This window comes from Lineus longissimus, chromosome 4 (assembly GCF_910592395.1).
Source record: "Lineus longissimus chromosome 4, tnLinLong1.2, whole genome shotgun sequence".
NCBI lineage: Eukaryota > Metazoa > Nemertea > Pilidiophora > Heteronemertea > Lineidae > Lineus > Lineus longissimus.
Genome location: NC_088311.1, coordinates 8,319,866 through 8,342,115, shown reverse-complemented (window position 1 = coordinate 8,342,115; position 22,250 = coordinate 8,319,866). Strand labels below are relative to the sequence as shown.

Sequence of the window (22,250 nt, the reverse complement as noted above, 5' to 3'; positions counted from 1 at the left end):
CATAGGCCTAAGTGGTCATAACTGAAATACTTTGGACGTGCCCAATAAACCGAAAAATGGAGTTTTAAATTCTTAATCCAAGCAAAGTAGTGCTATGATTTCATACTTAAGCTGGATCGTGAAATACAATGTGGTGGTCTATAACTGCGAATTAAACCGTTGGTAATTCTAAACGTATGGATCGAGTTAGGGATTGAAGTTAATTTTTTTTAAATTTCAACGTACTGGTATTTTCCAGGCCTATGCACTGCAGTCCATTTCGTCATTCCGTAGAGTAACCAGACTTAAGTCTGCTTATACTCTAAGGTCATCCTAGTGATCGTATCTCCTTTCGGGATGCAGGCATCTACACATCCTGCGTGACGGAGGAAACTGCAATCCCCTGAAAAGGGGGGTCATTTTAGTATAACGGTACGAACACTGCCCCTTAAATTTGCTGATGGGGGGGGGGGGGGGGGGGGCTACGTGACGTACTCGCATCATCGCGGTCGTTGCAGTTACGGAACCTCTCTACGTTGCGAAACCTCTCTATTGTACCTTCCCGCGAGAAGAGAGAGTGTAGGAGATTTCGGCCTGCGAAATTTGATTTCTGAAGCGGCGAACTGATATTTATGTAAATATTGGCGTAAATACACCGTAAACATATAAATAAAGTGCACGGGCTTAAAGAGATATGTCTTTTTCGAACACTCAAAGAATCATCAGTTTTTTCAAATCACAAAACGCACAAAATCTCTCTTCAATCGCCTGGACTTTGATCCATGATTGATGATAGTGCATTGTACATGTAAATGTATGTGCGTGTATGTATGCATTGCATGCATGCGCTGCGATGCACTACACTGTCGATTGTCCTTGTTGGTCAGTCAATGAGTGAATGACAGTTGTGTGGGTTGTCACTTGCAGTTGACCCTACCATGCTGCCACCCTGGGCACCCAGGCACCAACTCTCCATAAGCGAGTAGTATCAACTACTTGATTGAACTTGAACTTCAGTTTCACAGCACTCAGCAGGCTATATCTTAGATGACATGCATGAACATGATGAATGATGTAACATTGCAAGACTGCCAAGAGTCACAAGTAATGCCGGATGGTATAATTATTGCCTAGGCTTTGGAACGTCTTGCGTATCATCGTCAAAATTCAGAATCAGAGCTGTTGCTATCCACCCTTGAAAGTTGAATATATTTTATAGGCCTTTTTGACAAAGACGAATCAGAGCCTGATCCAAAGGGCCGAAAACAAATGTGCACACTCAGATTCAGAACATGTCAAAAGGCCTAAGCCTTTCTACGAAAAGGTTGATTGATGATTCATTTTGTATCAATTATCATGACATGAGCTGGGTGATGTTTAACTTTCCCTGTCCTTTAATTTCAGCATTTTCATCCCTTGATCCTGTGCAGTCATGGAAGTGAGTGAACAGAACATCACTGCCCTGTCCAATTACCTCAGACAAACCATGTCCCCTGACCCAGCGGTCAGGAAACCAGGTATGGTACAATCAATTTCATACTTCACACCAAATTTTCCAATCCTAACACTGCAATGTATACTGGGTGTATTTTTTTAGCAGAAACCTGTACCAGTTTTAGTTTGGTTAGTGTTGTTATCACAAGTATCTTGACTTCAGTTCAATAGAACGTTTTCAACTGTTTGAAGCATTGTTAGCTCAATGATCTTGTCCCATAATGCCATATGCTGGGGAATTTTTCATTTTGACAGGGTCTGATCTCATTGTTTTATGAATTTTGAAGCTCGGAATCCTCAAGTATAATCATTGTGCATTTCAGCTGAAGATTTCCTTAAGTCTGTTGAAGCTAACAAGGGTTACCCGCTCTTGTTGTTGGAGCTCCTCACTAGGGAGAAAGAGGAGCCCCAGATCAGGGTATCTGCAGGCATCACATTTAAAAATTACATCAAGAGGAACTGGCGTGTGGTAGGTTATATTCCAATACCTTAATCCAGGGAAAAGCAAGGGAAAAGTGTGCAAGTACAAGTCTGAGATAGATGCCTTAGATGAAAGTCAACTTTGACTTAGAGACAACACCTTTTGGATCACAGCTATTTCTAGGCTTTACTAAACTAAAACTAAATTATGGTTAGTTGCTATACGAAGAGAACTTTGCTCTTGCTAACAAAATCCTTCCTACACATCAGCCACCTGACCATGATGATCTCATTGATGAAAAAGATCGCCTCACCATCAAGCAACAGATTGTGGACTTGATGTTAAGAAGTCCGGAGCAGATACAGCGACAGCTCAGTGATGCCATCAGTATCATCGGACGAGAAGACTTCCCTGATAAGTGGCCGAATCTTATTCAGGATATGGTGAATTATTTTGCAAGCAGGGACTTCCACATTATCAATGGCATCTTGAGGACAGCGCATTCGATCTTTAAAAGGTTGGTTCCTGATGTGTTTTAAATTTGAATGCAAAGACCATTTGAGAAACGTTAAAAAATGTATGGTTTATATCATAGTCAGACCTATTCCTGGGGGTTCTTGTATTGTTAATTATGGTTTTCTTTTTGGGACAACTACTGTGTCAAGGCCACTCTTAGTATAAACTATACTTGACCCATATTCCTTCTTTATCATTGCCCTGCTTGTTAGAGAGTATACCCTTTGAAGGACATCTTATAGGGCAGTCTTGGCTCAGTTTCCTGTCACTCGGGCTCTGAAACAGGTGGAAAATGATTTTTTACACTTCGGTTTCTTCAGGTATCGCCATGAATTCAAATCGCAAGCACTCTGGACCGAAATCAAATTTGTCCTTGACAACTTTGCACAACCTCTTCAGCTGCTTTTTGAGGTACAGTAGTACTATTTTTGTCGGAATGGATATCTGGCGGGGTGAAGTATGGAATAATGATTGCTAAGTCAATCACTGTCAACGCACTCAAGCTCTGTGTTCTACAGACTAAATGAGTAAACAGCAAGAATTAAATTGAAGGAAATAGATTGTTCAGTTTTTGGAAAAGATGTGATGTTTTTGCTTGTTTTGTAAAGTGTTGATGATATCTCCCTTTTCAGGCCACTATGAAGTTAGCTCGTGAGCATGCCAGCGATGCTAATGCACTGAAAGTAGTCTTCAGTTCCCTTGTGCTTATTTGTAAAATCTTTTACAGTCTCAATTTCCAGGTGAGTTTGATAATAATGATTGTGAAAGTGGTTGTTCCAGGTCACCATTCATCATTATTTTAGTCTTATGGTTCAATTTCTGATCTTTCTCATAGGGTTTAAGTCCACATTAGGTTACACATTTACCCCCTTGTGTGTGAGAAGGCATTGACACTCAGCACCAGGGAATCTCGCTTTTGAGAGTAAGGTCTATATACGTCTCCTTCCTTTCAGGACCTACCAGAGTTTTTCGAGGACAACATGAAATTCTGGATGGAGAACTTCCTTGTCCTCCTCACATCTGACAACAAGATACTAAAGACCGAGGTAGGTTGTCAATCTTTGTACCGGTTATCTTTATTATAGGGTTTATTTTCCTCCCCAATTTTCCTGTATGGACTCTTCAAGCTCATGTACAAGAAGAGTCTATTCACATCATGAGGGCGTAAAGGTTAACCGATTCTTACTTTTCAGGACGAAGAAGAAGCTGGATTACTGGAACAAGTGAAATCTCAAATCTGTGATAACATCGCCCTGTATGCTCAAAAATATGACGAGGAGTTTCAGGAACACATGCCCACGTTCTTGGAAGCCGTGCGGCACCTCTTGGTCACAACGGATGAAAAAATGAAATACGATCTTGTAAGTTTGAAACTGAGACATGAGCCCTATCCACAACGCCAAACACCTAACAACAAGGCAGTTCATAACATTTTATCGTTTTAAGCTTGTGGCTACATTGTAACCAACCTTAACCACATCTTAGACTTGAAAGGTAGCCATTTTGAGATTATGATGTATATGGCAACGAAAAATATATCAGGCGAGCTTATATATTTTGGGTGGCAGAACCTTTCATGGATACATTGAACCAGATCAAATTGTGAAATATTTTCACTTGCATGTATGTTTTTTTACAGCTGGTCAGCAATGCAATCCAGTTCTTGGCATCTGTTGCTGAGCGTCCAAGGAACAAAGAGCTGTTTGCTGATCCAGAAGCCTTAGCAGGCATCTGTGGAAATGTCATTGTGCCGAACATGCGATTCAGAGGTATGTCATTCAGACACAACTTATATTTCCTATTTTTGGGACCAAGCCACTACCTCCTTAGCAAATCAAGGTGTAATTAGGGATAACTTTGAATTAGTTAGATTGTGTGGAAATACTCTTTGTCTCTAGATATGTTGACTTAGTTTGGTAAACAAGTTTGTTGTTGCTCTTGGTCCCCCAGAGTTTGGCAGTCAGTGCTATGTCTCCCTGCAAAACCTGGTGCATCTGGGCAGGATAGAGTTTGGCTGTGAATTGCATGTCTTGATACGTGAGTATACATGTAGCTGATCAATGGGGCTTCCTCACTGAAATTCATAATGCCAATGTCCTTTGCCACCACGTTTTCAATCCTTTCTTTTTTCGGACAGTGTCTGACGAGGAATTGTTTGAAGACAATCCAGAGGAATACATAAGAAGAGACATAGAAGGCTCAGGTAAGTGGCAGAGTAAAACTAACAGATTGGCATTTGAAAAATTCTTGAAGAACATCGTGCTGAAAAGGCTGGATATCATGTATGTGTCAATTTGAATTTGATTGCTGAAGTATGGAACCTCATGGCCCGGTTTAGATCCAAAATACTCTGGTACATGTATTTTGAGAAATAGATCACATCCTAATTAATTATGTAAATATCAAGTTGATCTTTTGATGAGTGGAACAATCATTTGATAGACATTTTAACCACTAGTTCGTTTCCATTTTACTTATAATTTTTCTGTCACGTAAACTTTCCAGACGTGGACACGAGAAGAAGAGCTGCTAGTGATCTAGTGAAGGCCTTGTCCAGCATGCACGAAGAGGTCATCATACAACTTTTTACCCAATATGTGCAGCAAATGCTAGCAGTAAGTCCTGTCGTTTGAAAATCATCCTCTCTTTCTTAACTTGATGAAAAAATTCCATGGAATATGTAATTGTGGACTTTGAGACATTTATTTTGTTCAGACAAAAATGTATGTATGTGCTTTCTTGCCTGAACTTCCTTTTCTGATAGGCCCTGTTATATATACTGTAATTTGCCTATTCCAGGAATACAGTCAAAATCCAACTCAAAACTGGAAACAGAAGGATGTTGCTATCTATTTGGTAACATCACTTGCCGCGAAAGCCCAGACACAAAAGGTAAGTCATGAAAATGGTCTGATTGTAATAAATTAACTAAGGGGTTTATTAAGTCCATATGCACAATTTCTGGGATGTGGCTGTCGACACTGATGAGGACAAATGTGGGTCACTGTGCCTGGTTTGTAGAAATGTCAGCTTACTTCTCTCAATTTTCTGTTTCTGTCTCTACATTTTCACATCGTTCCATTTTTAGCATGGTATTACACAGACGAGTGCTTTGGTCAACATTGGTGAATTTTACAAAGCCCATATACTCCCAGATCTTCAAGCAACAGATGGTAAGAATAGAATCAGTTACTATATCCAAGTCCTCAGTAGCTTGCCATTGCTAAACATGTTGTGTTCAAAAGCGCAGTTTAATACCCCTGGGGTAAGGATCTTAGGAAGTCACAGAACTAAGTGTTCAATGATATATTGGAAGAGTTCAAACGGTGTAAAACTGGGACTGCATCACAGGTTAAATTTCTTACTTGAATAGAAAGTAACTTGTTTTGTTTCAGTGAATGAAAGACCACTTTTAAAAGCAGACGCAATAAAGTTTGTGATGACATTCAGGAACCAAGTAAGGGTTTCTCCAACTTTTGTATAATTTTGCTTGTAGTCAGATAGAATCCACCAGACATCTTCTTACATAACGGTCAACAATAATCAAGTCTTTCTAGAGCTTCTGCCAGGATTGGAAGGGGCAGGCTATTTCTTTACGTTCAAACTAGATGTTCCTTTGCAGTCCAAAAGTGCTGTCGTTAAAGAGAATGTACAGTCTTTCCTGTTGGGCTTCTTTCGAACCAACCAGTGAATAAAACAGTGCTTTAGTTTCCAGTGAATTATGTGCTTATCAAGTCTTTTTCCACTTCAGTTGACAAAAGATGATTTAGTGCAGTGTATACCCCTCCTTGCAAATCATCTGACGGCCAACAGCATTGTCTGTCATAGTTATGCTGCCCATTGTGTGGAGAGACTCTTCACTGTTCGGAATGCCACAGGAGGCCCAGCGTAAGTTAAAGAAGTTAAAAATCATCCAAAGTCTTTCAGTTTGAGTTCTGCCAACTTGATCATATTTCTAGTTACATTGACTGCATGTATTTGTCCAAGGCCGCAACATTTAGGCCAAATCTCAAGGGGGAAAGAACTATGCTCATAAATTTCTGACGACTTCCGTCGTATCTTGTTTTTCTGGTAACACCCTTTGTTAGGTCCATGTTTCCTTTTGCAGAATTAGTCGAGATGAGATTCTCGGTTCTATCCAAAAGTTATTAGAGAATCTATTCAGTGCTATGGAGAAGGAAGGGTCACAAGAAAACGAGTATGTCATGAAAGGTAATGGATCATTTGCTTTGGGAAATATGTGGTACCGGTACATTCATGGATTTATCATCGCTGGGGAATCGATCTGCTGGCTGGGGGATATGGATACAGCCTTTAGTTCCATTTGCCGAGACTGTTGTTGGCACCGTACATTGCATAGAATGTTATCGCTATCAAACCAGCGACCCCTGTCTGGTCATGTTACAGGGGTGTGAATGATAATCACGATAAATTTTTTCCCTTTCAGCCATCATGAGGACTATTTCGTTGCTACAAGGCAGCGTTGTCGATTTCGTTGGTATAATCATGAAGCAGCTGATGGCGAAACTCATGTTGGTTTGCAAGGTAAGAACTGTGTGATATATGTTTAAGGAAATCTAGGCCTCTTGGGGAACTTGTGCTGGCACAATCTCACATTGTTATTCTCTTTATCTCGCAAAGAAGTGGTCTGACTCGAAATCAGCTCTTGACAACGGATGCCACAAGTGCTGATGTTTATTTCAGACGTCGTTCTTCTCTCCTGTGCCACTTCAGCCGCTCAATGAAGAATAGAATGGAAGTGGGCCCCATTGATTTCATCTGTAGAATCAGTCAACATTGTCATTGATACTGACAAGACTGAAAGAGTGTGACAAAATCCTGATGAAAATCTTCATTTGTTGTATTTCTTTTTCAGAATCCGAGTAAACCCCACTTCAACCACTACTTGTTTGAAACGCTGTGCGTGTCCATACGCAACACTTGTAAAGCTACGCCAGAAGCCCTCTGTCACTTTGAGGAGTGCTTGTTCCCAGCGTTTGAGAGGATTCTCGGTGAAGACGTTCAAGGTATGTTTCTTTATTGTACTTGGTAAAAACAGGTCAAGACACTGTAGGACGTAAAAGCATGTGCGTAAATGGCCACATTAACCATAAAAAATGTGCAAGTTATCAAAATCATCATGGATGGCACCTTTCTCGAAAAGTGACTGAAAGTCCCAATGAATAATCCCAAATGATGTTATTGAGAGGACTGTTGCTGTAATCCCACATGCATGTTCTTATCACTGAAAAAACGATATGTCTTTGCAGAATTCTGTCCATATGTGTTCCAAATCTTGTCGATCATGTTAGAGAATCACAAGGGTGCCGTCGACACGTATATGAATGTGTTCCCCCACTTGCTTGTGCCGATTCTTTGGGACAGACCTGGCAATATTCCACCGCTGATACGATTGCTGCAGGCTTACATTGAGAAGGCGTCGCCACTGATCGAAGATGAAAAAATAGTGAGTTTGTTAGGCAATTATTCCGAGAAATACCAAGTATGTAGAATGTTAAATGAAGTATCTAAAACTGCTTGTTGGTCTTGCTGTAAGTTCAGTGATCAGGATTTTGCTCCGGTGCTTTCTTGTCTATTCTGCCTTTAATGCTTCCCCCGTGCCCAACCAATAAAATGTCCACTTCATAGGATGTATCCACTTGCTTTCCTTTTCAATGGAACTCTCATCTGCTTTCCAGAAAGGGTTACTTGGTGTGTTCCAGAAGTTACTGGCATCAAAGACGAATGACCATGAAGGATTCTACCTTCTGAACAGCATGATTGAGTTCATGGGCTTGTAAGTACTCATATTACGCACTACTTTCTGGTACAGGGCGTTTGTTTTTTCACCTGCTGCTCCCTCCAGCCAATGGACTGGTGATATGTTAATGTACTGATAAGGACGTCAGGGTCATACCTAAAAGATTGTTTCTTCTCACCCAAGTCTAGTGGTCAATCCGTCATCATTAAACTTGGATGTTTTTCTTGGAGTTATTCCTACATGTAGCTTAACCAGTGTGACAGTTACTTTCTGACTGTTCTGTTATTGTCAAAAGCACTATTGACCGAATAAAAAATTTGTGCTTTATCATTTCCTTTCAGGGAGCGCATTACACCCGCCCGCGTGAAACAAGTCTTTGTACTTCTCTTTACAAGGCTCACCAGTTCAAAAACAACTAAATACGTCAAAAGTAAGTACATGAAGTATATTCTTTCTGTTGTTTCCTCCGCCTTAAAAAATCTAAACCTAATCATTGCAGCGATGATAATAATTGCAGGTTGCAGTGATAAATATCTCTGGTTTAAATCTATGCACCTTGCTCTAGCCTGTTTCTTTCTTGCAGGCTTGCTTGTGTTCTTTTCCCTCTTTGCCATCAAGTGTTCGGCCACGACTCTCATAGAGATTATCGATTCAGTGCAACCCAAGTAAGTATGGCTTTCTATTAAGGTCTGATTCCTTTACAGGAAACTCTGACGGTTACCCACATGGCAGACCAGTTACAACTTACGTTAAGAATATTAATCAGACTCCTGTGAAAACCATGTGGTTTTTGTAGCCTTTTTGTACTTGCAACCAGCTATCAGCCTATGGACATCAAAACATAACGACACATCAGACACTACATGTATAAGAGAAACGGCCCTTTACAGAAAGAAACCCTTCCCTGAAGAAATCAACCAAGTTGATAATCTTCTCAACAACCATTCCCATTTCAGATTATTCGCTATGGTGCTTGAACGTCTGTTCATCCTCGAAGTGCAGAAGGTATCTGGAAACATGGAGAAGAAAATATGTGCCGTCGGAATCACATTGATACTCACCGAGGCTCCAGCTATGATTACCCAGTATGAAAACCTGTGGTAAGTGAACGTCTGTGTCCGTGAGGAGCCACAACAACTTTTCTGCCCTGCCTTTTTAGAATTTTACTTTTAACACTACAGTAGTCCTCAAAAGTGTTTTGTTCGCACTGAAACATGACAAAACCTTGGATATGTATAAAAGATATGTATAAAATGTGTGTTCTTTTCTTCAGGGTACCCCTTCTCCAGGCCCTGATTGGTTTGTTTGAACTGCCAGAAGATGACACCGTTCCAGATGATGAACATTTCATCGAGATTGAAGACACACCAGGTAATTTTGTGATAGTCATAAGAGCTGCAGGGGTCTCTATTCACATAAGCATCGCATTCAAGAATTTGGAAACGAACTACTAGCATTGATTTCTGCCTCTTTTCTAGGTTACCAGACCGCCTACTCAAAGTTGATGTTCGCCGGGAAAAAAGTGCACGATCCATGTGCAAATGTTAGTGATATGAAGGGGCAATTGGCAAAGAATCTGCAGAAGTTGTCGATTGGACATCCCGGCAAGGTATGTACATGTAGTGTAAATCTGCCCTGGGAAAACTGTTATATCAAAAAGATGCCATGGTCTCAAGTTAGCCAGACTTGCTGTGTAAATGGCCTAAAGATGAGAGAGTCTCTGAAGATGAGAACTTGTTCTTACCCTTGTCAGTTGATGAAAGCTTTTATGTCGGTTATGGTCTGAGTGGCCCTGCTTCCATGCCTTCTTGCATGTATACATCTTTGAAGTTACACTAGCTTCCTTGTAAGATAGGGTAATACTTGTTCTAGTTTACTACATGTAAGGCTCCTCCTGAACTTTGTCTTTAACATAAATTCATGTGCATGTATGTATACAACAGTCATGAAGATATTTCCTCACCAATATCTGTTTTCAGTTGACACCAATGATCACCTCAGGTCTTCAACCAGAAGCAGCTCAGTTCCTCCAGCACTATATGCAGGCTACTAACGTTACACTAGTTTGAAATCGAGGACCTGGCAAATCGACGTTGACTCTGTGACAGTATGAGACTGTTACTACATGTAACATTAGGCACACAGGAAGAACCTGTAGTTAGAGATGAGGAAATTTGTGCAGCGCCAAGTTATTTGACTCTTATGAAGAGTTTACCAGCAACAGAATTAAGCGTAACCCTTTCAGTGGAGAATGGAATAGTATAATATCTCATCCTATTATTGCATGGCTTGGCTAGGCAACTGATCAGTTGTTGTCATGTGTGTTATTATTATACATGTAAATGTGCTATTCAAGACCTCCTGTCTGGCTTATTATTTGATTATCATTTTGAAGCGGCCCTTATTCGGCCTAGCCCCACATGTGCAACTAGAAGACTAGGCCTACATGTACATGTACTGGAATACCAGGCCTACATGTATCAGAAGAGATGTCCTGATCACAGATGTTGCATGTTTTTAAAATATGGATGTAACGACCTTGCTATGAATTCCACCATATCCATCAACAAACATGTGACATACAGAAAAGAGTGAGATATTAACAGAAATTTGTTTGGGAGTACAAGGTAATAATGATGAGTAACATAATGAAGTATTCATTTCGTATCGCATACAACTCAGTCTTTTATGGTACCGTTGATTCTAAAGAATTGCTTTCTAAAACTTGCTCTATTATCAGGTTTAAATCGTCAGTCCAGTCCTTTGCTTTTTCGATGAAACTGCATAAACCTATTTGGTGGTATTTGAATATGTGCTTTCCAGTTGTTGAATAAAGAGAATGAACAAATGTATACCTTGTCTTCTGTTTGTTTGCCTAGACTCTTCTCCTCGTGATTGTTCCTTTGATTACTCTCTCACAGAGTGATGTGCAGTTGCTCACTCAGCTGGGTGGAAAAGTTGAGTGAAAGGCCGGGAATATCACCCAGTGCATTGGGCATGCAAGTTGCCTCAAAGAAGTAAGATGGAACAAAAGGAGTCTGTTCAACAAGGACTGCTCTTTGGGCTAGTGATATCTCATAATTGCTTTGCTGTACAATTGGCAGCAGATCTTTTTTACTTGGGCACTCCTTTGATAGAATAGAGACATCAGGGAGGTGAAGTCTCCGTTTTTACATGTAAGAAGAAAAAGAAGGAAATATGTCTAAGATCTTAGATCTTTTTCTTCTTGTACAAAGTAAGTTGACTGCAGGAACAGAAAGGTCTGTGCCTTTGGTTCTGTCTGTAGAATTTAAATCCAGACCAAATTAGAATTAAAATCCAGACCAAAAATATAAGCATAAGAGTTAAACAGGTAAAGTGAAAGGCAGTTCCAATGACAATTTGCCATGGAACCAGTTTACAGGCTTTATTTTTCTGATCTTAGCACACCCATCGCTGTGTTATATATTGTCCCCCAGCTTACAATGAAATCCAATGTCACAAGGTGTGTGGCCCCCTATCAACAGTAGATCATATTCACATTGTTTTCTTTTCAGTTCCCTTGACCCTGAGGCCTAAACTAATCACACCCAATTACCCTCTGAAATATGCATCTCAATCCTAGGAACACCCTTTATTCCATCATGAAGCCATGTGGAAGCCTCTCCCACCAGATCTCATTGTTGTGACTTGGTTGTGATCGGTTCAGACTTGTCTTTGATAAAAACATTTATACCAGTTTCTTGAATGAACCATGTTCCTGTAGTTATTTTGCCCGGTTATTTTGTTCCTTTTGGATAGAAGACCCCCTAAATATAGTTTTGTGGATCATATCGGGGCCATATCTTTGGCCTTGGTCGAAAACAGAACAGTCTTGAACATTTACCTCAACGACGACCACAACAAAAACATTCCGGCATTTTCTGTAACGATCGGTTTCTTGGATTTGCTATTGGTAAATAAATACATAATGTTTTAAATATTTACATCTAGAGAGGTAATGACATTTTAAAACTTAAATGGGAATTCCTTGTTGTTTTGACTTGTCACTTCTCATCATCAGAACCAGCGTCATTACACTACATGATACCTGGTATGGCCTAACTGCAGAATAGCCGGGACAGCAGTAGCTCTGTCTGTACATCGTCATATACACACTCTGTCCCTCTGTCACTCGAATTGGCACTCGCCAGGCCCATTATCTTTACAGATATCTGAACTACTGCTGGCCACTTCAATCTGAATCATGGCAGAATCTGAATGGAGGTTGGTGCAAGCTTACAATGACTTGATGGCAAAAGCAGGTAAGTTTATACAATAACATGAATGCTCAAGTTCTTGCTAGGACTAGGAGAGACTTGTGGTCTTCATCTTCATGTCACTCTCGTGGACCTGGCACCAGCTTATCCAGGGTCTTCCTCTTTTTCTTTTTCCTGTGGATTCCATGTCGGAGCTTGACGGCTGATGCTGGATGGCGGTTTGTTTACTCTAGTGTAGGGCCGATCCTGCTCCAGCGTCGACAGAGTTGACCAGTTTATCTCAACCTCAACTGGATATCATGAAAGAGATCTATAGACATCAAAACCATTTTGTTGTTGTCAGCTCATGAGCTAGTCAGAGTGATCTACTCTTTTCCAGTTATGCTATTTTATAACATTTTACTAATTCATGTATTTCAGATCCAAGGACGGCAGACTGGCCAATGATGTCAAGTCCATTTCCAAGTTTATTTATTTGTCTCTTATACTTCTACCTGGTTACAAAAACTGGACCGAAGTTTATGGAGAACAGAGAACCCTACCAGTTCCGCAAAATTCTGGTTGTGTTCAACATAGGCATGGTGGGGTTGTCTGCATATAATCTTTATGAGGTAATGATAGTCATTGTTGTATCATATGATGATGGTTAGGCAGTTTAAGGAATTGATATCAAACTGGAGGTTTTTGTTCTCTCGTAAGACACCGCCAGGGTGGAGCTAAAATGTGAACCAGAACCAAGGTGGCAGCTGAGTATTTGTGTAAAAGGGCAGCTCCCCCAAAGCGGTCAAACATTCCTCAGAAGTGCATTTTTGTGGACTGTGAAAACTAAGTTTCCATGACCAATTACTCATTGTGTGTTTCTTTTTTCCTTCAGTTTTTGATGTCTGGTTGGTTGGCTGGCTACAGTTTAGGCTGTCAACCTGTTGACTACTCGAACTCTCCACAGGCCTTGAGGGTAAGCATTATAATCAGTCAAAGAACTGGCGAGGGTTAGACTGGCCTCCAAGCCCTCGTTGGCAACCCGTCGATGAGAGAAAACTCGAAATCAAACTGGGTAGTCTGGGCTCGTCAGCTGGGAAATAGGTGATTGTGATATTATTGTTCAGTGTCGTCTTCTTTTCTTTTCAGATGGCCAGTGCATGCTGGTGGTTTTACATCTCAAAATTTATAGAGCTTTTTGACACAGTAAGTTGAGTTATGTTGTGTTTAGCAGTGCTATAGTTTGTCAGAGCGTGATGGAATGCATTCATAAATCTTGTACACCTCTCATCGAACAGGAAAGCCTTTTCAAAATTTTAATCAATGAAGTACTCAATATGTTCCTTTGTGCTCTGTGTTGGTGGTGAAAGCGATGAGAAGTAAAATGTTGATTTCATGTTTTATAACATTTGCTGTTCAATGCGTTATATATGTTGTTAGTCTTCACCTAAAGTGGCACTCAAAAATTAATAATGAACGATTGATGTCAAGTCCTTGATTGTCAACTTTGTGATAATGCACTTGAGACAATTCTTAAGGGCTTGGTCTGTTTCTTGTGCCGCAGACCGGGAGTGAATTCAAAGTTATGAAGATAAACACAAGTTTGAAATTATTCATGCCCAGATCTCTGGTGATATTGTCACCTGAGGGAAAAGTTCAGGGTCAATTGTCTTAAGGAGAGCAAGGACAAGGTAACTGTTGTTTTTCTCTTGTGCCACAGACTGAGAGTGAACTTTGAAGTTATGAAACTAACACAAGGGCCATTCACCAATATGCCACATATTATTATGTATGAACATAGTATTAGTATGCTTTTGTACAATACGTGTGACAATAGTCATACTCGGTGTACAACTCGTTTTGAACACATGTCTTGACACAGTGTTGTTTGTTTTCCTTGTTGATTGACAGTAAAAAAATATAGTGACTAGTGTGCCGTTATGTGCAGAATTGTTTTTTAGAACCAAATATTATTTGTAACACATACCCAGTTTATCTATGATCAACTTACGCTGATAAGTGATAGCTCTCCGAACCCCTACCCTGCTTTGTTCAGGGGAGAAAAGATTTTGTTTTTCATACGATGTGGGAAAAATATTTTTTTAAACCCGGTGCATAAAATTGAAGTTCCACAGGCGGGCTTGACTTGAAGTTGGCTTGGCCGTCATGGCATTGATGTTAGTTTCACAGATAACCTTAAGATGGCATGGCAGTGACTTAATTAGTCTATCCTCGTTGACATACATGTACATGTAATCTCTCATCGACGTCGATTGTCTTGGTTTCATGCCATGTGTCTGCCTGGCAAATTGCATCTACACTGCTTTTCAGGATTCTGCATTATCATTTATCAATTGGGTTTCATCTCTGCCATCAGAGACACATACTAATTATAGCTCCACCAGTCATGCATCAAAAGGGTTAATCGATGAAACCGAGAATCCCCAGTGGCAGTCATCATCAGCTGACTTGTTCAAACCAGTATCTGTATAATAATTCTGACATGTTTACATCCAGTGCTGCTGCACCATTATTGACTTCCCTTACAAATTAACGCTTGGGTCATATTTCTGGAGATAATCATTTGTTAATCAATAACTGGTCTCAACTCTATTACCATATGATCCCATTGCCTCATCAAACGTTTTTTAGACAAGAATTGTTTTATCGTTATCCAGCGATGTTATGATGTATTCAGCCACAGTTAACCCTTCCAAGTTTGTTGTATCCAAAAGCTGAAGAAAGAGAAACAGGAGAAAACTTGCCTGAAACCGTTCTCAATAATGCCATTAAAGGGTTTAGACTAAAGATCGCAAAACTGAGATTATTCTCGGTTCTGTAAAGACAACTAATAGCAATTTCTATTAAATTTCCTTTGTTATTTTCAGTTATTTTTTGTCTTGCGTAAAAAGTCTAACCTGCTCACATTTCTACATGTCTTCCATCACGGCATCATGCCCTTCTCATGGTGGTTCGCAGTCAAGTTTGCTCCCGGTAAGTCTCGAGTATCCAATTAATAGTAATCTTTGGGGCAGCGGTAGCGCAGTGGAAGAGAGTCGGCCTCATGATCAGGAGGTCGTGGGTTCGACTCCCGGCCGAGTCGCTGCTTAGTTCCCCTACTGGTCGAGTTCAAGTGAGCACCTTCTGGGGTTGCTCCTTGAAACCCCTGATTGATTTCTGTGGAGACCGGGGTAATAATATGATATCCCCAAGCGCTTTTAGCGGCCAGTTGATGGTTGGATACTGCGCTTATAAGACTCGTATTATTATTATTATTATCATCTATTATCTGATGGACTCCTTTCATCTTAGACTGCATTGCAAGACAATATGAGGTTTTATTCTTTGAATTACTACTGTCTCTTCATGGTGCTGACTGTCAGTTGGGCCAAGCCACATGCTCTATATAAAATGCCTCAATTTTGGTTCATCTTCTTCTCTTCTTTCCAGGTGGATTTACTACATTCCATGCCACATTCAATGCCTTCATCCACGTTATGATGTACACTTACTATGGGCTTGCTGCTCTTGGACCTGCCTTCCAACGATTCATATGGTGGAAAAAATATATGACCAAAATGCAAATGGTAAGTACATAGTGTATAGCCTGTCATGAACATGTACAAGTAAGTGTCCCGCCTTCTATATTTCGAACACTTGAATGACGATTCTGTGCTACAGTTAAGCTTTTTTACTGGGGGACACTATCTCCGTTACTAACAGCAGTCTATAAAGGCATGGACGTCATTTTGGAATCTAGATGATATAAAGGGTAAGAGTAACCATGGGGAACTTATCATTGTTTATGCTCTAAAATTCTCTTTCAAAAACTTGGTAATACCAAATGGACTAAAACAACCATTGGCCCAGTTTCTGCAAATGTCCGGTTATGTAAACAGTGAAATAATGACGTAACTCTTTTAAATTGTTTATTTGATACATGTAAATCATTTTCCTTTTCAGACTCAGTTTGTCGCTGTTACAGTCCATTCGTGTCAGCTGTTCTTCATAGATTGTAACTTCCCGAAACTCATTGCTGTCTGGATCCTTTCCTATGCCGTCATCTTCCTATTCCTATTCGCGAACTTCTATGTCCAGGCGTACAGGAAAGCTCACAAAAGTAAACGAGAGGATGCGTCCATCGCTAATGGTTTCACTAATAATAATCAACCACATCAAAATGGAATTAAGAAAGATTAACAGGGTATTGTGAATGCCTTTATTGTTGTATGCAGTTGTTGCCATTATTTCAGGCCAGTGGCCTTTTCTCTTACCGGTAACTGCAAGAATAATTTATGAAGACATGAAGAATCTTTAATTTAAATAGTATACATGTAGGATTATATAATAATAGTAGTATGGTATAAAAGGTATAAATATATTTGAAGTAAGGAGGACCAGTTTGTGCTGCCATCTGAATCCAGGCAGCACAACAAATAATCCTAAAGGATATTAACCCATTCTCCAACACAGTGATAAAATTCTATAGAAAGACTCAGTTCTAACGCAGCCAAATGATTTTATCATTTTAAATTCAATTATGAAAAAAGTCAAACTATGCTTTCTCTAATCATTTAAAGAACCACCTTAAAAGGTACACGAGCTACTGCGGGACCTAGCAGATTCAATTAGTATCATCATCGGCCAGTATTTGCATCAAAATGAGAGTGATGTTTCAAACCTGAGGAGAACAACGCTTTGGGCTGGGCAACCTGGAAAGGCGCTATACAAATATATTATTGTATTGTATTGTATTGTAGTGATTATGTGTCCATTTATTGATCAAACTCAATTACATTTTTGGCATTTTCTTCTTATTTCTGTGGCTTTTTCATGCATATTCAGTTGATTTTCTCACTTTAGTGTGTAGCATCATTTTACTGAATCCCAGTTTGAATGCATTTCACTTCTTGATCTGTACTCCAGCAGATATAAAGCTAAAGTGATCACGGATTGGTTCCTGATGTAATACTCGGGGAATTAGCATTTCCAATTTTTGGAGGATTTAATTTTTTCTCCTGAAACCAATTTTATTTCACAGCAGAAGAATCTTTGCCTCATTTCTCTTCACAAGTTTGAGTTTTTAAACCCGGTCCTAAAATTAGCATTTAGAGGCATATTTTTACAAATTCAATCAGTTTTTAGGACAACATATTCACATGGAAAATGTTTCATTTTTAGCTCACCTCTTAGCAGAGGTGAGCTTATCCCACACCGTGGCGACCGTCGTCCGTCGTCGTCGTCGTCGTCGTCGTCGTCGTCGTCGTCATCGTCGTCCGTCGTCGTCCGTCGTCCGTTAGCAGGGCACGTTTCGTAACTGTTAGAGCTATTGAGTTGAAACTTGGTACACATGTACCCTTATGTAATGACACCTGGGAGACCAAGTTTCGGTCCGATTCGTTTCATGGTTTGGCCACCAGGGGGCCAAACGTTAAAAGTGAAAATATGCAATATCTCCCTTAATAGTAGTCGGGAAATTTTGAAAAAAATATGGTAGGTTCTTCTAGCAAAGGTGCATCAAATATCCTCCGGGTTTTTGATTTGACCTCCTTTTCAAGGTCACAGAGGTCAAATGGTGTAAATTGGCCGTTAGGATGTAACGATGGCACGTTTCTAAACTGCAATGACTATTGATACCAAATTTGGTACACATTTACCCCTTAGTCAGGTGATCTCAGGGACCGAAGTTTGGTCCAATATGATTCACCACTTGACCACCAGGGGGCAAAATCCAAAAACCTTAAAAATGTGATTATTCCTTAACTTCTTGCCCGATTGCCACCAATTTGATATCATGGGTACATCTAACCACCATACAGTATATGTCACACAGGTTTTTAATTTGACCTTCTTGTCAAGGTCACAGAGGTCAAATGGCGTAAATTCGCCGTCAGGCCGTAACTATGGCACGTTTCTTAACTGCAATGACTATTGATCACAAATTAAGTACACATGTACCCCTTGGTCAGGTGATCTCAGGTACCGAAGTTTGGTGCGATCTGATTTGCCGTTTGGCCTCCAGGGAGGGGGCCAAATCCTAAATTCTTCAAAATGCCATTATTCCTAGTAATGACTTGCCCGATTGGCACCAATTTTATATCATAGGTACATCTAATTCTAACAACCATTCAATGTGTCACCCGGGTTTTCTTTGATTTGACCTACTTTTCAAGGTCACAGAGGTCGAATGTACTGTAAATTGGCCATTTTGGGGAAATTGTAATTGCTTGGACCTACATCAAACCTAACACTACATGACACAAGACCATGCTCTTTATCCATCTTTCCTCCACATGAGGTGAGCACAATGGCCCTGGCCATTTCATTTTGCTCTGAGCACAATCACATTCCTGAATATCATGGGATCTCAATAAATAATGCTATTTTCTTTGCTTTGCAGCTTTGAATATATATGATGGCATATTTCAAATATAACACAGTACCATTTAACCAAATAATGTCACAATTTCGGTTCACAGGGGCATTTTAGGTTTTGATGTTTAATTTTTTTGTTATATTTGGAAGCTCCTTGGTGTACGGATTTCATAATTCTATGCTGATGGTATCATATTTTGCTTAACTCTTCAGAATTATCAGCTAGAACTATTGACTGAAAATATAAGGAGGGTCATACATGTACATAGACTACATTGGTTTTAGTTATATTTATGCACGTAAAATGTATCATCAATTTTTCTAGAAATATTTCAAATCTGCATGATAATATTGTAATATTGTAATAAGTATTGTTAGAATAATACACGAATTCTTGATGATAGTAGTGCTAAAGATGTTTGTTATGGTAGTAAAATATGGTATTTTTTAACGTTTATGCTAAAGACACACTTTATTAGTGATAAAAGTTATGATATTTTTTATACTAAATGATAGCCACACCCTATAACACTTTCTTAAGTTGTCAGGTCTTCCTCTAATACAAAGTAAATGTGATAGCGCAATCTCCCCGCCGGTCTTTTTACATATTGATACATTGTAATCTTACCTGTTGTATGATAAAAATAATTAGAAATTGTATATGAGTATGACTTTCGTAAGAACGTCTACTAAAAATTAGGAAAACCTCGTAATTATGGAGCCAGATCGCATTTGAAATGCTTCCAATCAAGTATACATGCAGATGAATCTATGCGTGTTGTTTTTCCTATCCATGTTTGTTGCAGCTGTTGGAGTTATTAAAAAGTCTACTCAAAGTTTTTTCAAATATCTAGTGGAGCAGAAGTCAATGGATCTGTCTCAAGACCACTTTTAAAGTAGTTGTCTGCTCCATTAGGACTTTTGAGTTAATCGTAACTTCTCAAATGTTTACTTCTACCGTAAACCGTGTTATAGGTGCAGTGAAATATACATCTAGTTTTGTCTTGTGCTCATAAACAGGACAGTAGTATCAGGACTATTTAGTCTTTTGTTGATATAAGGCATTGTGGATTGTTTTTTATTTTGTATTGATAATTTCTGTTTGTGAGTGATATGTTATACTTGCACAGTATTTAAACTTTGTAATAATATCAAAAATGTATTTTGGTATATGTATTAACAATAACAAAGAGGTTAAGATGTGATTTTACCCAGCCTATTTTTCCCTCCGGCAAATTTTGCATGTACAACCTTAATTTGGGGAAAATATGACTGGAGTTTGGTATCTGAGTAACAGAGAGTGGACATTAAGGGGCATACATGTATAGCAGGTGGCATGTATCTTTTGAAGTATTCCCGGGCCCACATGTATTGCAGGGCTTGACTGAAAGATGGTGCAGGGCTTGACTAAAAGATGGTGGCCTATTTGCCTTGCGTGGGTCATGCTTTGCCAACCAAGGATGCTCTACACATGTCATCGGGAGTGACTCCCTCCCCTGGATCTTGACATGCATAAGCTCCTCGTGTTGCCTATCTGTGTGTAGGGAATGGGGAATGGTGGCCTTGCTAGGGTATTAAGATGTCTTGGTGCGCTCTGCGCTGAATCAATGCACTGACATGGTCACGTATTAGACTCTGTTTTGCTAAATATGCTGTTTGTCCTTCAAATTGTTCATCAAATTTCATTCCCATATGGCTTATAAAGATTCTCATGGGTTTTACATGTATAATGAAGAGAGTTACCTTTGTTATAATTTGCTATATTTTATCCCACCAATTATGTTTCACATCATAGTATCACTTTAACTATAAATTGCGACTTCTTTTCCCTATCAGTCCGTGGTTCTCCCCCGAGTTCTCCCCAACTCGAACAAGGGCCCTTTTGGGGAAACAACCAATATCAACAGTGAGGTAATAATTTCTGTTCTAAAACACCTTGAACTATTAATTTTTGGCATGTAATGTCAATAAACCTAGCTTTCCTTTTTAAGTAAACAGAAACCAGGATCATTACACCTGGAAAGTAATCGTCTCTGGAAAGCATGTCTTCGAAGTATTTCCCATTGTCCTTGCCACCTTTTTGCACAGTATTGGTCACATTGAGTGTTTTTTGCAAATCGCTTCATGTATATCACAGATCCCTAATAAATGACATAGATTTCTAATCAAATGTTGTTCACATTATTACTATGGCAACCAATGCAGAGTGGCGAAGTCCTCGGCCTCAATATTGGGTGGATTTTAAACTTCTCTGAGACACTTGATTTTTGTTCTCCCTGTCCATTTGTAGGGGTTGACAAACTAGCATTTAGTAGATTATTCTGCATGACTCGTGGACATTTCCACATGGACCAATGAAGCCCTTACAGTAGGACCAATTCATTTATATCCCACACCTATACGGATATTATTTGGAACCAATCTCCAAGCAAATGTGACATCAATAAGAAATCCAATACAATGCAGTGTGGAAATCATTTACGGCAATGTGATTAGTTTGCAGATATATGATAGGTTTGGGGAACGGGTCCCAAGATACCATAACAGTGGAATTCATGCTGGCGGTCAATCCACTGGCCGCATTATTAAAGGAAATGTCTTATCAGCTGAAATAGTTTATAAACGTCCACTCTCCGGACAGATAAACTCCTATGCAGCCCATTTCGTCATCCTGGTCGTCTTTAGCTCCGGCAACAGTTCGTGACCGGTCCACTGCGTTGGAGTTTAGTGATAGACCGATTAAGGTGAGGATGAGTTGTGCTGGTCTGTCTTGAAATCTACAGTCCTCGAAGATTTCATGGAAAGAATTCCGTATAGTTTCGTTTATGTATTTGACTAAAGTTTGTTCTAGCCATTCAGAATGACGAGTTGTCGCCGACGAGCTTCATGACTATGCGGCTGCCGATTCGACCACCGCCTTGTCTGATCCTGACCGCGCTGACTCTCGTTTAAAGACCCGTTTCATCAGTGTATATATATATATGATTAGGTTTGCGCAAAAAGCGCACATTTGCGCAGGACCACATGTGTATGTTGCTGATTTTTAACAATGATTAACCTGAAAAGAAAAACTAAGATACTAAACCCACGTGTTTCCTTCTTTGCGCGTCCGCACAGCTAAGATTTTACTACCTCTGTGAAACCTTTTGATCTCGCGGGTGTTTCGAGTAGAGGGGTTGTCGCCCGAAATAGGGGACCCGGCCTTGTCTGCTATTACGCGATGTAATATTTTTGGCGGGATGTTCGCCGCAGACTATAGTATAGCCCCCAGAGCGACATATCCCTATCATCTCTCATTATGAATGTCCAATCGGCCAACATGCCTTGCGATTACTGGGCAGTGGTGGACTGTTCATCTAAATGACAATGAAATGAAAATTCCATTCATATCTCTCAGAGTGTCGTCTGCACGATTATCCGGTAGTTCAACCTTGACCCCTGAACAACAGGTGCCGCTCTGGGAAGGCGTCTCCCACTAGAAGCTGTG

At 39.9% G+C, this 22,250-nt stretch overlaps 2 protein-coding genes across 6 annotated transcripts; both read left to right on the top strand.

The window, feature by feature from the left end:
* Positions 1 to 562: 562 nt before the first annotated feature.
* LOC135486606 (exportin-2-like) lies at positions 563 to 11,023 on the top strand. Of its 2 annotated transcripts, none has more exons than XM_064769540.1 (26): positions 563 to 613; positions 1,384 to 1,496; positions 1,797 to 1,942; positions 2,164 to 2,411; positions 2,731 to 2,821; positions 3,043 to 3,150; positions 3,364 to 3,456; positions 3,604 to 3,771; positions 4,050 to 4,179; positions 4,548 to 4,613; positions 4,916 to 5,025; positions 5,210 to 5,302; positions 5,499 to 5,583; positions 5,806 to 5,867; positions 6,162 to 6,298; positions 6,519 to 6,622; positions 6,858 to 6,955; positions 7,287 to 7,437; positions 7,681 to 7,877; positions 8,110 to 8,207; positions 8,513 to 8,601; positions 8,755 to 8,836; positions 9,128 to 9,271; positions 9,445 to 9,542; positions 9,650 to 9,780; positions 10,151 to 11,023. In XM_064769540.1, the coding sequence occupies exons 2-26, from the start codon at positions 1,412 to 1,414 to the stop codon at positions 10,238 to 10,240; spliced, it is 2,904 nt and encodes a 967-aa protein (XP_064625610.1). In that variant the 5' UTR covers positions 563 to 613; positions 1,384 to 1,411; the 3' UTR covers positions 10,241 to 11,023. The 2 variants fall into 2 exon arrangements, with proteins under 2 accessions (XP_064625610.1, XP_064625611.1); XM_064769541.1 differs by lacking the exon at positions 563 to 613 and adding an exon at positions 1,020 to 1,096.
* Positions 11,024 to 12,039: 1,016 nt separating this feature from the next.
* Positions 12,040 to 20,921, top strand: LOC135485901 (very long chain fatty acid elongase AAEL008004-like). 4 transcript variants are annotated; one of them, XM_064768265.1, is made up of 8 exons: positions 12,040 to 12,105; positions 12,361 to 12,454; positions 12,830 to 13,020; positions 13,284 to 13,364; positions 13,538 to 13,594; positions 15,277 to 15,382; positions 15,839 to 15,975; positions 16,352 to 20,921. In XM_064768265.1, the coding sequence occupies exons 2-8, from the start codon at positions 12,397 to 12,399 to the stop codon at positions 16,586 to 16,588; spliced, it is 867 nt and encodes a 288-aa protein (XP_064624335.1). In that variant the 5' UTR covers positions 12,040 to 12,105; positions 12,361 to 12,396; the 3' UTR covers positions 16,589 to 20,921. The 4 variants fall into 4 exon arrangements, with proteins under 4 accessions (XP_064624335.1, XP_064624338.1, XP_064624336.1 ...); XM_064768268.1 differs by having other exon boundaries at positions 12,064 to 12,105; positions 12,344 to 12,454; XM_064768266.1 differs by having other exon boundaries at positions 12,064 to 12,147.
* Positions 20,922 to 22,250: the final 1,329 nt, after the last annotated feature.

What these genes read in the sequence shown, in the direction of transcription:
- LOC135486606 (XM_064769540.1), top strand. Translation starts at nt 1,412, where the DNA reads ATGGAAGTGAGTGAACAGAACATCACTGCCCTGTCCAATTACCTCAGA. An exon ending in ATGTGCAGCAAATGCTAGCA is followed by an intron (nt 5,026 to 5,209) that starts GTAAGTCCTGTC and finishes TGCCTATTCCAG; the next exon opens with GAATACAGTCAAAATCCAAC. An exon ending in AACAACTAAATACGTCAAAA is followed by an intron (nt 8,602 to 8,754) that starts GTAAGTACATGA and finishes TCTTTCTTGCAG; the next exon opens with GCTTGCTTGTGTTCTTTTCC.
- LOC135485901 (XM_064768265.1), top strand. Translation starts at nt 12,397, where the DNA reads ATGGCAGAATCTGAATGGAGGTTGGTGCAAGCTTACAATGACTTGATG. An exon ending in TTATAGAGCTTTTTGACACA is followed by an intron (nt 13,595 to 15,276) that starts GTAAGTTGAGTT and finishes TGTTATTTTCAG; the next exon opens with TTATTTTTTGTCTTGCGTAA. An exon ending in ATATGACCAAAATGCAAATG is followed by an intron (nt 15,976 to 16,351) that starts GTAAGTACATAG and finishes TTTCCTTTTCAG; the next exon opens with ACTCAGTTTGTCGCTGTTAC.